The sequence below is a fragment of the Aspergillus oryzae genome, chromosome 6, assembly GCF_000184455.2.
Source record: "Aspergillus oryzae RIB40 DNA, chromosome 6".
In the NCBI taxonomy this organism is placed as follows: Eukaryota; Fungi; Ascomycota; class Eurotiomycetes; order Eurotiales; family Aspergillaceae; genus Aspergillus; species Aspergillus oryzae.
The window spans coordinates 1194787-1208193 of NC_036440.1; the positions used below are offsets into that span (position 1 = coordinate 1194787).

Here is a 13407-nt window from a genome sequence, read left to right on the forward strand (position 1 = left end):
GAGGGCACTGCTGCTTAGGATTCTCCATATAATTGCACAGGAAAGTCACACAGGCAAGAATTCCCAGCAATATCTTACGTTGCACAGTCAGGCAAATCGAGTGTCCCCTTTCTCAATGACCATCTAGACTCAGGTGGGCCCAGCAAATGCATGTTCGACATAATGTGGTCTGTTACAACTCTGAGATCTGATGAGCCAGCCCCTGGACATTACTGATGAGCACTGACCCAGAGGCGCAATATCACTCGTAACATCTCGAGCTTTTGGGCATGAAAGTATGGAGCTGTGTAACCACAAAGCTCTAGAAGAAACTTTAACCATGGAACGGGTTGCCTTCGTAGCAGGGTGCCTCCATGGACTGGCCATCTTCATCACGCCTCGGTGTAGACCTTGCGTGCCTACGCTCAAAGGCCAGGCATCATTCTACCCCCAATAGAAACACCCCTCGCCTTCCTATAGTGACCATTCCATTTACTTCCACCATACACCGCTTCTCCAAAGCAGACTACTAGACTACGGCCGCTGCTGGTGTGGCACGTCCTGAACTACTTGCACTACCCTGTACTATGTTGTATTCCTTTAGACATTCTGGTAATCTAGATGGGCCTTTGCCATTCCGTACAATAATTCTTGCAAGTAATCATTATTAATCGTGACATATGAGCATTGCCCAGGCTTCTGGATTACCGTATTCCCGAAGCACTTGCCAATGTGTGCGTTTGGAATGTCCATCCACCCCAGTTGAGTGCTTATCCCAGATTATCTCCGGAGAGGAGCAATAGGGCTGTGCATGTCGTACAACTGAGTGAATTTCTGACGCCTTCTGTAGTAGATATACTCCCGCACCATGTGGACAAATTTACACGTAGTGCATCGAGTATCGCGCTTTCCGGCAGTTCTAGTCCTTCCATTGAATTGAAAATGAATATATTAGGAAATTTGTCACCATCGGGCAATTGGTATCTTTTGGTGTTTCCGTCTTCATATTTATCCTTGTAGTTATATGTAGGGTGCCAAAGGTAGACGCTGCTTGATGAGAAAGAGCGTTCATTCGTCAGTCGCTGGCTCCATGGTTAGCTGGCCTTGCCAGAGAGCCCTTAGTATTGATTGAATATATATCATTGCACTGGAATAGGAGCTATGAGTCTTAGCTAATGACAAAGGCGCATGACTCTTTTCCCCAGGTTTAATGATACATTTTCCCGGGTTACAAGAGGACCAGGTACAAGGGAAAAACTGAAATCTCGAATTAGGCGACGTTGGTTATACATGATTATTGTCAAGCACTTCTACTGACTATTTTATGGACTCAATAGCCATTTGAAGTTTACCTAGCTAAGTCCAATGATTGATATATGGCTAGATCCGAGGAAGGTCTAGCGGCGACACGTGCTCAGTCAGACCTGGTGAGTCCGCTAGCCCTAGCCCTAGTAAAAAGCCGGACGCCACTCCTGCATTACTTTCCAGTACTGGAATAGAGGACCTTATCCTTATCGATCTGAAAAGTGCGGTGTCTTTACTGGAGAGGAGGGGGCATTGACCGGCAATGCTTATTTATTTTTGCCCTGAACCTGCACTGCACTCAAGATGGGAAGGTCGAGGGCGGCTATTTCGTATTCTCCCTTCAGTTCCACCAATAATGAAGGTAAAAAGAATCAAGTCATATGAAATTGATGCGGAGTCACGGCACCGCCTTGCTGTACGGGAGGAGCAACAGAATTAGTCTGGCCCGTAAGCACTAACTTGGCCCATGCATAAAAAGTGGCATCCCGCACAGTCAGCAATCATCCTCATCCACTCATCACCCACCTTATTCACACCGACAACAGGATATCTTCCCTGGACAGACATGACGGCCCCCATCTAGTGATCTACAAGGCTTACATTTACAAACATGTTAACATGTCTGTGCTGCGTACATGCCAGGATAAAAAGCCATCACCCCGCTTGCTGGGGCCAGCAACCGGAGCACAACCTGAAATGAGGAGAGATCGCTCACCATGGCCATAGATGATAAGAGCAGTCGAATCAACAAACAGCCCCTGCTGGTATAACAATATACCCCTTGCTTACATTGGTTTTCAGCACGTTAACACATTGTTTTAGATATCAACCGGCGTCTTCTTCGCTCTCGCCATCGTTGGAGTCATCGTACGTTTTGTGCTCAGGTTTGGTGTGCAGAAACACAAGTTCCAAGCCGACGATGGAGTGCTTATAGTAGCCACCGTCTTCCTAGTGGCAAGTACGGTGGTCATGTATCACAAGACAGTCTACATCATGTATCTGGTGGACGCCATTGCCCTTGGGCGTTTGGAGGTACCGGCGAACATGGTAGAGTTGTCAAATGAGGACCACACGTGGACATTGGCCACTCTGATGCTCACCTGGTGCGCGATATGTGCTGTCAAGTTCTTTTTCCTGGTGTTCTTTAGAAAGTTGATCGATCGTCTACGTCTCTGGCAAATCTACTGGTGGTTTGCTTGCTTGTTCAATTTCGGTCTCTTGGTTTTTGGACTGGTTGCCTTCTGGGTGACCTGCCCCCATCGGGGTGCCGCTGCTAGTGAGTTATCCCTCTTCATGATACTTCTTGCCCTGCCAAGTCCATCGTTCTAACAGGAGCCCTAGTGGAGTGCAACACCTCGAAATATCTGGGCTCACTTACTGCATACACGGCATCAAAGGTAGCCGTTGATGTTGTATCGGACATTTTGAGTATGATCTATCGCTCGGGACCTATCCTGAATCACAAAACTAATATACTCTATAGTCCTGGCTATCCCGGTCGGTGTGATATGGAAGGTTCGCGCAGACTGGACCCAGAAACTGGCCATTGCAGGCTCCCTATGCATAGATGTCGTCCAGGTTGGACTGTCCATAGCTCGAGCCGCCGGTCTGGAACACGACGGTCACGCAGATGGCATCTTCGAAATGTACACCCTTTACATAAGCGCCGCGCTGGGTGTCTTCCTTGCAGCCGCCACTGCCTTCCGACCGTTCATAATGGCCAAGAAGCATAGCAAGGCCTACACTCCGCCCTATAGCCCATGGGCTAACAGCTTCTCGAACCAGCGAAAGAGAGGATCGGACCGTAGCGAAACCAGTGGTTGGTCCGGACAGACACCTACCCCTACTACGGGCGACTTCGAGCGGTTGACCCCGGACAGCAAGGATTCAGACAGTCGCCGAGATGACCCGGAGTGGCATGCCATGTCGAGCACGAACTCCAGTGCAACGGACTGTGCAAGCGTAGTGCGCGACCACAGCATGGCTGATGATCCCGTGGAGGTGACGGAGGTCCAACCCGTTATTGTGCTGAAGCACACACGTTAAGATACGATAACGGATATATGTACATGCGCTCATGACGATCAACAACAGCAACAATCCCATGCATAATAGAAACGACCCATGGGGTGGGCAGAATATTGAATGGATTCGTAGACTTGAAAAAACCGCTATAATATCCACGGCAGGCAAGGAAGCGGGGAGACAGTTGCAATGGAGTCATCTTACGCAGCCTTGGCACAGCCCTCGTCGTCCTGCAGCAGTCAGCTTAGGTGATATTCAATAAATATCTCCGCCAATTGTGACCCAACGGCTGCTGCAGATCCCTACTTCCTTTGCTCACGACCGGGTAGTAGAGCTAGTTCTAAGCTCAGCACAACTGCTCCGATTCGGCCTCAGCAGAGTCCCCGAGCTTGCTCTCCTATGTTTATCCATGCTCGACACAAACGCGCCTAAGTTCTGCCTTACGACACTCGTAGCATTCTGTCATCTACCTTTGGTGTAGTCTCGATCATCTACAATAGCCCCCAACCTCGACTCTCAAAACCACCTTCAAAACCCACTTTCTTCAAAGGAGTCTCTCTTGGTACAACAGCCGCAACGTAGTCGTCATTCCTATCTTTACTATGATCCTGGAGCAGCTTCACAAACCCTTCTTCTACCCATGTATGGAAATTCAGCACCGAAACAAGTAGCGTTGATCGCCCGACCCAAACAACTTGACAGAAAACAAGGCTCCACCCTTATGCAAAGGCGTGGGGTCGAACCGGGTATGATTGGGCAGCGGGAGATTATGGGCTGCAATGTTGGCAACGGGCAGCTAGACACGTACATAAGGACGAAGGTGAAGGTATAGGTGCATGGCGAAATCATTCATGCACATTTCGATAAATCTTCCTGCGCAATTCATGTTTACCCAAATCCCCGGTTTCACCAGGGCAACAACGGCAGTTTCGAGGTAAACTGTAGATAATACGGAAGAATGAACACCAAGGAACATAGCTCTTGGGTTAGAGCCACTGTGAGGATGTTGCGACGAAGTTTCCCGCCCCGTGATATGGTCGGGGGATTGGCGACTGAGTCGCTTTCAGTGACATGTCTCGCACCATGAATAATCTACTTGACGAATGACGGTATTACATGTGTGTGTAGCTATGACAACAAAGGTACTATCGCCGCCCGACAACTTAGGGATCTAACTATCGAATCCTGCTCGATATCCGGTGCACTTAGTCCTACAGAGCTAGGCAAAATTCCTTTTTTGGCAGGCATTTCCGTGGCGCGAAGATCTAGCTTGAGGAGTTCATATTCGATCAGCAATCAGATCAGGAGAGACTATCAAAAGCAATGCCCATGCGAGTATTACTACACATAACACTGAGTCGACTAGTGATGGGATAATAGCCAAGGTTATTGTATGGTGTAACCAACGGGCAAATTGCTTCATGAGAAGATGAAAAATCGGGACATACATGAAGCTCTGGACAAGTAGAGAACTATGATTAGGTCGGATTCCGTTGTAAGGTGGGTTGAATAAGCAATCGGGCAATTTGTCAAGATAGCCGTATAAATCGACCTGGGTGCTACTTTTGTAAGGACCATGAGTATTGCACACTTCGACAAGAGTCAGCATGCTGATTCGCCCTTTCTCTGTGGTACATGTCTAGTATATAACGTTATATGATTACAAGTAGTCTTTAGTACCCAACCCTATTCAAAATGCTTTTAAGTCGAGGTCGGGTCTTATGGCTCTTCCAGGAGAATGTTTATAAACCCATACATAAGTTCTATATTTCCTGTTATCATGTTCTATAATTCTATTAATATTTTCTGTGTTTTTTTACCGTAGTCTGGCGCGATATCTTTCCATTTTTATCTTTATAGATGCCAGCCTTTGTCGGGCATCAGGGCTAGACACTTTGCTTAGAAGGAGAGCGCCCATTCGAAAGGAGCAGGTACCATAGTCCGATTTGCTTGTCGCATAACCTTCAGCATTGATCTAATATATCCCATAACAGGGTGATATCATTCCCGCGGTCAAAAACTATAGGCTTTTCTTAATTGTTCCTGTGGTTCACATTCAACTATGTACTCTCCTGCGTTAGAAGTACGGCACCGGGGAGTTATGGAAGTTTAGCGATATGAGGTACGTAGATTAGTTCACATACGTCTACATGTTAACCCTGATCTTTCACCGGATATACCGTGATCTTACCGGTCATTTGAAATCAACGTTGGGGTCTCGGAGTTCGTTATACGTACTCATCTACCTGCCTAGTGCCCAGTATGGTGTTTTGTGGTTGTCTATAGATCATAGGACCTTGTATCTACTGTGGAGGACTGGTTAGGTCAATTAGATGAAAGTACTGTTTCTCCACCGGATATGATGGGACATTGACCAGCAATGCCCTCCAGATGATTCAGAACCAGGGTAAAGAAAGAGATCGGAGCTATTCAGAATATGTTTTCAATCCTTAAGCTTAGTGAAGAGTATTGTATGGAATACATACACAATATTCCGGATTGAAATATCACTGCTGTAACCGTGATATTCTCGAATATTATTTGAATAATGCGCAGAGTTCCGCAGTACACCTTAGAAGTAATGAGAACTAGTCTAAAAGCCGAGGATGACTCCTATAATTCAAGGACCCACCCTGAGTCATCCACAGTCGTATATGAATGATAGAGTCATCTTTAAGTTGTGTAGGATGCTACCCAGCACATGGCAGAGAATATATGAATCCTCTCATACTCACTTTCATGTACTAAAATCAAACGTCCAGACTCTCAGAGACACAGTCTATCTATCTATCCTCCTCACACACGGCAAAGCCTCCCCACCATATTTACATATCCACAGCACCATGTCTCTCTATTCGTCGTACATTCTCTATCCCGGTGACTGGGTTGAAGTAGGCCACAATCTGAAAAGCAAAGACGGTACGGTTGAGTTCGGTGTGCAGACCGATGGCAGGCTCATTCTCTCTCACTCGGGTCAATGTGTATTTCAGACCGAGCAGCGCAATGACATCAAGGGCCTTAAGATGAAAAGGGATGGCAACCTTTGTCTGTAGTACGTGTCTCATTTCCCTTGTGCTGGCCAACATGTGTTAGTTTTGATCATAGTGCCTCCTGGGCTAATACAATACCATGTGTAGTACCAAGCGTGGCAAGCCCATCTGGCAGACTGACACCGCTTATCCTATTGGGGACCACAGCGTGTGCTGCTTCGTGCAGGATGATGGTAACGTCGTACTCTACAGGGGTGAAAACGCCATTTGGTCTTCCCGCACCCCAAGAGATCCTGGCCATGTTTGCTCTGGGAGTTGCAGGCCATAGGGGTTTGGAGAAGTAATGACCCTCAACAGGTAATCTCCATATAAGGCCCGTATGTAGATTATAATGCTGAATATCCGAGCTCCCGTGGTCTACGTACGGATAAAGCCAGCATTTGTAGTTTTGTTTGCTGTGATATCTGCTCAACACTATATTTATTAGATAGCTGGCTGGTAACGTAAATATGCAGCTTACCAAGCCTTACCACCTATATATGGAAGGTTGGACCCCGAGTTGAAAGAATTGGCCATTTAACCCCAAAGGCTGGCCAGGAGGAACAATGCTCCGCCCTAACGCAATGCTACTAGATCGAACTTCCAGGGGATTGTCCGATCCTATGGTTGGGACAGTCAGTACGCTGTGTACTGATTTTACCGAGCTTCAATGAGAAATCAAACTCGTTATGAATTGGTTAAACTATAAGCGTTTAAAATCTAGCCATGTTTCAAAGTTATACATGCACCAAACAATCTTCCAGTGCCACTAGGGCAACTCACCACGAATTTACTACTAGAGGTTTAGAAGTACTCTCTGTACCCGCATGATGTATATCCTTACCGATCCCAGCTCTCGGCCTTGAGAAAATTATTATCGTATTCTGTTCAAGTTAGTGCAGGGGTGGGATCTAGAGAGCCAGGTGACAACGTCCTAGTTAGTCTTGGTATTCGAGCATAACTTTTGTATAAAATTGTCATCATTCATAGCTTACAGAGTGCCCGGAAAACAACCCAGCATGTTGAGCTGGGGTTCGTGCTGCGTTTGATGCCACTGGCCGTTTGGCAGACGAGAAGAGAACAGATAAACACCGTCATGCCCTCGTTTCAAATGCTAAACCCAAGTATCCAGTCTCTCAGAAACACAAACTATCTGTTTATCTTCTTCCTCAACACGTTCAAAATCTCCCCTCCACCTTCACATATCCTCAGACAACATGCCAAACATTCTCCAGAACGGCCAATGGCTCAGGCCTGGCCAGAACATCAAAAGTGAGGATGACCGGAGCGGGCTCACGATGCAGGAGGACGGCAAGATCGACGTGTACCATGACGGCAGATGTGTTTGGCAAAACACTCGCGAACAGCGCTACGACATTCAAGGTATCCATATGCAAGAGGACGGAGACCTCGTCATGTAGTAAGTTTTTCGGTACTCCTTTTACGTTCGAATTCCTCTCGCTACTGGCACTATGTGACAGGAGTTGGATTATGGGGACCTCCTGGGCTGACACGATGTCATGCCGTGTACCAACGATGACGTGGAAGTCTGGAGCACCAGCACAAGGGGAGAAGGGAGCGACGTTTACTGCATCATCCAGGATGGTGGGAACCTCGTTCTCTACAACGATGGAGACCGCCCCATCTGGGCCTCGCACACCCAAAGGGTACTTTCCATATCCCAAATGATGATGACGAATATTGAAACTCGCCATTGTTATGTGGGTCATGGTCATAAAAGATCCGGACTAGTGTTTGGGCGTTCTTGAGTGTACATAGCAGGTGATCTGTATATGTGCCAGTTTAGCCAAGATAGCATTAGCTGCTCATACCCCCCTGATTTATCCCTATGGACACCAGCATTGAGTAGTTTTCTATAGCTTGATATATTTTCAAGGCTTCATTTATGTATACTGAACCCCGACCTAGGTCGTGATCTAAATATCTGCGCGTTTCATCCATATGTAAGGACCAGGTGGATATCATACCTCACACTGTTATCACAGGAATACAACTAGGTGCAGCTCATATGCCATTGTCAGACCGCCTTGTCAGATTACATTGAGTAAAAAGTGAGTTGATCATTTGTTTCAAATTACCAAGACAGGCTCTCTGATGCCTGTGCTTTATGAGTCCCTGTGCATTTAAGGAGTGCAGGGATTTAGTAGAGACCTATCAAGGGGAGGGAGACGTAGATCACATTGGCTGGATTTGGCCTTGCCATTCATTGAAACACGGTAGCAGTATCTGGATGGCGTCGGAGGTCGGTATGTGCCTTTGGAAACCCATTGCAAATTCAGGGAGGATTTGTTTGGCATTCCTCTGTGGTCAGTCCCTCCTTTTTGTCACCGTAAAGTGGATGTCTCCAGCTTGCTATCTCATTGTTCGGGATAATGATACCTTATGACTAATGGAGTATGATGTTGTGTTTCGGATTCTAATAATGAATAGATGGGTTTGTTCTCTGCACTAGAAGATAGGCCCAAACGCAAAAAGACAGTATATCCGTCCAAGACTGATATAGATATTGCACCTTCAAGAACCATTAGTTATGTAGCGTTCCCAAGCCTACATTGTGGAGAAGAACAGAAAGTAATCCGATGCACCGTCTTAGGATGTTGTTAAATGAAGCCAACCGTAGTCATTGTTGGAGGTATGAAAGCTCCAACCATTTGCTAGCAAGATGGTTCTGTTTCAGACTAGCGATATACAAAGACTGCAGGTTTGGGCTCTAGTCTAACTGAGACATAACCAAGGGATGCAAATGAGACCTCTGTGACAGCACGTAGTACAGAGAGCTTAGACAGCGCAGACAAACACAAGCATGCCCACCTCGGTGCCATGGCTATAAGCACTCACAGCTCGCCAGCCAGACGATACCTTGCCATTATCATGAGTCGTACGATAACCTAAACTGAAATCAATCAATTACTCGCCTTGGTTTACTATATTGCCACCCTCTGAGCCACTCACACCATCTAGACACGAGGCAGGAGTTCTTGGGCCACTAGAAATCTGTCACCTGATACACAGGACAAATATGGAACAAATGCAGGGCTTCCCAGAATCTCAGCCCAGCAGCAGCATCATGGATTCTTTGAGGGCTGCTCGAGATGCCCGTATGTTTGCAAGCACGAGTAATACGGAAAATATCGAAATTTTGATGGAGCAGCCGTTGGAAACACCTTGGGCCATTCTTTCGTATACATGGAGGAATGTCTTCCGCATGTCACAGACTCCCACGTCAAAAACGAGCCTGTGCACGGCATGTAAGGCTGCAGCCTATATTGACATTCCATTTCTACAAATCGATACTTGCTTTATCTCTGGGCCTGGAGTGAGCCTTAGAGCAAAGTCCGCCATGAACGGGCTAGAGTATGCAGACTATCGCCGTGCTCCCATGTGTTTGGTTTACCTACAGGATGTCGTCTATACAGATGGGGATAGCAACTTCATGGAGAAGATACAAAATAGTAGCTGGTTGAATGAGGCCTGGGCTCTGCAAGAGCTACTAGCTTCAAACGAGATTACCTTCTATTCTAGTGAGGCCAAACGCTTGTGCAAAAAGTCGGACATCTTGTAATATCTATCATTGTGGACCAGGATTGACGTCGATATTCTTCAGGATCCTGCCAGGATGGGGAGTGCTTGTATAGCTAAACGAATGTCCTGGGCTGCCGGGCGACAGGGTCGTTCGGAAACAGATGTGATACACAGTCTGAAGGGCATATTTAATATAAAGGCCCTACCAGACAGACCCACACCGGAAAGCATGTTCCACCAACTTCAATTCCGGCTAATACAGATATACCCTAATAATCTTTCGATATTCGCCTAGAGGGCCCAAGTGCCCATCAACTCTGTTACTCGTGAGAGGCTACTAGCAGATTCGCCTGCAGAATTCGCCTTCTGCCATCGTATCGATCTTATTACGCCTTGCTCCCGACTTCTTCGGCCTCCTCTTTACAGTAAGCCTTTTAAGCTGGACGTGCCGCTATACGATCGGAGACAAGACGGTTATCTGTTAGGCCTTGAGTGTTTCGACGCGGCTAAACCACAAGCCAAGCTAGGTATCTGTGTCAGACTGGAAGGGCAATCACCGTACTATCATTGGGCCAATGCTATGCAGATAGAAGAATATGATGGGACCTTACAAAAGCAATCTATCACTGTACTTCAAGATGGGCGGGTAGGAAATTCTGAGAAATTAGTAGAGCTTACGCGCCAGCGTCAGCAACAAAGGGCTGACGCTAGGGCAAGACGTGAGCTGGAATTCATGGAGACTGGCACCTCCAGAGAAGAGAATTCGGAGGGGGGGAAACGAAAGCGGGAGTACAAGAAGGGTCCAGAGTAAAACTAAGGGGAAAAAGAAAACACGGCGCACAAGAGCCAAAGGCAACGCTTGAAATACTTCAGATTAACATACCTGGCTCAATCCTTCTGGCTTCTCGGTTTGACGCTCGCCTTCGTTGCGCAGGTCCTCTTTTGCCATCATGCTTCCATGTTCATTGTGTATGGTATTTCACTTGATCGCTTTCAGGCCACTGCACTGTTGAATATTTTAAAGGTTTGTACTTTATCCTGCTCATACACGCACCAGGACAAGAATACTCAACCTGTAAACCAAATATCATGCATTCTCCATTGTACTAAATTTGCACACTTGGTTCCTAGCCTGCCCATATGATTTCAGCCCATATACCAGATTTCGGCTTTCAGAAAGGAACATCATTAGAAAACAATGGAAAATGAAAGTATGTGCCAGGATTATTCGGCATTTCCCGAAGGTGATGGTAATACAGAGAGGAAACAAGGAACAGTGGCTTGGACCATTCTGTCCAAGATGTCTACTTGCCGTAGAAAGATGGAGCCATCCGGCTTAGATATGGAAAGTACTAGTACGAAGCAAGAGGAGAGATCCGAACTAGCCTAACAGGGTACTTTCCATGATCTTTCTGGCACACACCTCATCGGATACTTTCAAGTAGGATCTCATCTAAGCCACTGTCAGTATCTTGGTAAACACGTAGGACGGCGAGTTTCCCAGGCGTATACAGTACAAGGTTAAGTCAGTTCCATTGTAAATATCCTCAGGAATGACCATTCTTCCGATAAGAATATCGCATGCAAATAGAATAGAGACCCCGGAAATCGTCGACTTCAAAAGACTAAGAATATCTATAAGTAGTGGTACGAGTCCGACCCTAAATGATATACTGCACAGCTTCAGGTCTAGCATTCTCGTCAAGTCCTTATCACAGGATTAATTCAATTACTATTTCATTTTACTATTCTACTGTTCATCGTTGAGATCAGTGGCGTGAACTTCACAGAAAGTATCCTCAGGTGCATCATCTCGCGCCAAAACACTGACGATCGAACCCTAGCCGGTAATACTTTTGCTCTGCCACAGCTATCCTGTATATCGCGAACGCTAGCGAACAGTGATCATCTACGGCAAGCTTCATGTACGTTGGGGCAGCTGCAGTTTATTATTATCTAACTTAACCACTCATTCAATCTTTGACATACGAGATGCATCTTGTCTATACGGCCACTCGGACACCAGAGTACTTTCATCAAGTCCGGGCCTTTCCCTCGAGCTTCGCAATCTTTTCGCGAAGTTGGGATATGATTCCGGAGTCCCCAGGTACTTTTCTTCCCCCAGACGCCCGTCTTGATAAAGCCTGCGAGAAGGCGATAGAATACGGGTATGAGTGGTTGTGGACGGAATCATCTTGCGTCACGAACACTAGGAAGCATAACCTCTGGAAATCTATCTTTGAGCTCTATAGAATGGCCAGCCTTTGTTTTGTATATCTATCCGACATTGAAAAGGTCGCAGATTGGGACCAGAGCAAATGGTTCCAGCACGCATATACCCTCCCAGAGCTGATGGCCTCCAATGAAATACTCTTTTTTACCAAGACGGGGAAGGTAGTGGGTCGCAAAAGTGACCTGTGCAAGGAGCTGTCTTCTACCACCGGCATTGAGGAGGCGGTATTGAGAAACCCCGAGAAAGTGCAAAGTTGCAGCGTGGCCAAACGTATGTCTTGGGCATCCCTACGAGACGCCAAAGAGGTGGGTAAAGAAGATTTGGCCTATTGTTTGATAGGAATCTTCCTTGTGCCAGACCTCTCCGTTCGATTTAACGGCCTGACAAATGCGATGCTTTCACTCCAGCTTGAAATAATGAAAGAGTATCAGGATGACCTTTCAATATTCGAATGGCAACACACGGATATTAATGACCCATGTACGAATGGACTGCTAGCGGGATCGCCATTCCAGTTCCACCTCTGCGGGGACGTTAAAACATGTAAAAATGGGAGCAAGATAAATCTGGCATCAGACAGTAATGGCATGTTTTCTATTCATGGGCTCATTATCTCTCAGCCTCTGGGCCGGATTGGCTTGGTCCTTAACTCTTACCATAGTGATATTCATCCTAGGATGTACCCTTGCATTCATCTCAGCACAGTGCCGCCAGAATCGCCAGAGTCACCAGAGTCGCCAGAGTCGCCAGAAGTAGAGTGTCGCCGTATGGACATCAGCAAAGTGTATTGTATCTCGGCCGCCGATGCTATGAAGACGCCCATGGCACAGGGAACAATCTACATTCGCGAGGATGGGACCGCCTTCATTCAGTGAGACATCTCCGCTATTAATCCCACTTATATCTTGTGGGAGTTCTATTAGGTAGTTTAGTTGTTTTCCCACTTCTGTCAAAGCAGTGAACGGACAGAGTATCCGTTTTTCCTTTCCATATTTCCGTTCAGTCTCTATCTTGCTATCACACACCCTCTTCTACATTCTATGAAAATGTCACATCGCCCCATTCTATCTTATATTTCCTCATTGCCTAAGCCTGATACTCTGTCTCAGTCGTTACGAGAACTCAGACAGGGTTTGCCAGATGGCCTAATGGCCATGCCATTCGTCTGACAAGTCTTCCCTTCCCACTTTTCTGTCCTTCTCTCATGTTACAAAAGTTACCTGGATGCAATGCTCAATCCACCTAGTCAACCTGGCTTATAACATTTCGTAACAGAAGCTCAGTAGATTGCAC

At 46.6% G+C, this 13407-nt stretch overlaps 5 protein-coding genes across 5 annotated transcripts; all 5 read left to right on the forward strand.

Moving 5' to 3' along the window:
* Positions 1 to 2000: 2000 nt before the first annotated feature.
* On the forward strand, positions 2001 to 3330 carry AO090020000247 (uncharacterized protein; the record flags this gene model as incomplete). The annotated part of the gene is made up of 3 exons (XM_023238093.1): positions 2001 to 2048; positions 2107 to 2560; positions 2768 to 3330. 3 exons carry the CDS (start codon positions 2001 to 2003, stop codon positions 3328 to 3330), a joined length of 1065 nt encoding a protein of 354 aa, XP_023092758.1.
* Positions 3331 to 6152: 2822 nt separating this feature from the next.
* AO090020000246 (uncharacterized protein) lies at positions 6153 to 6627 on the forward strand (the record flags this gene model as incomplete). Its single annotated transcript, XM_023238094.1, has 2 exons — positions 6153 to 6361; positions 6447 to 6627. 2 exons carry the CDS (start codon positions 6153 to 6155, stop codon positions 6625 to 6627), a joined length of 390 nt encoding a protein of 129 aa, XP_023092757.1.
* Positions 6628 to 7555: 928 nt separating this feature from the next.
* AO090020000245 (uncharacterized protein) lies at positions 7556 to 8107 on the forward strand (the record flags this gene model as incomplete). The annotated part of the gene is made up of 2 exons (XM_023238096.1): positions 7556 to 7758; positions 7894 to 8107. 2 exons carry the CDS (start codon positions 7556 to 7558, stop codon positions 8105 to 8107), a joined length of 417 nt encoding a protein of 138 aa, XP_023092756.1.
* A 1271-nt stretch (positions 8108 to 9378) lies between these two features.
* AO090020000244 (uncharacterized protein) lies at positions 9379 to 9921 on the forward strand (the record flags this gene model as incomplete). The annotated part of the gene is made up of 1 exon (XM_001824541.1): positions 9379 to 9921. The coding sequence occupies one exon, from the start codon at positions 9379 to 9381 to the stop codon at positions 9919 to 9921; it is 543 nt and encodes a 180-aa protein (XP_001824593.1).
* A 1952-nt stretch (positions 9922 to 11873) lies between these two features.
* On the forward strand, positions 11874 to 13283 carry AO090020000242 (uncharacterized protein; the record flags this gene model as incomplete). The annotated part of the gene is made up of 4 exons (XM_023238097.1): positions 11874 to 11988; positions 12043 to 12384; positions 12454 to 12985; positions 13118 to 13283. The coding sequence occupies 4 exons, from the start codon at positions 11874 to 11876 to the stop codon at positions 13281 to 13283; spliced, it is 1155 nt and encodes a 384-aa protein (XP_023092755.1).
* Positions 13284 to 13407: the final 124 nt, after the last annotated feature.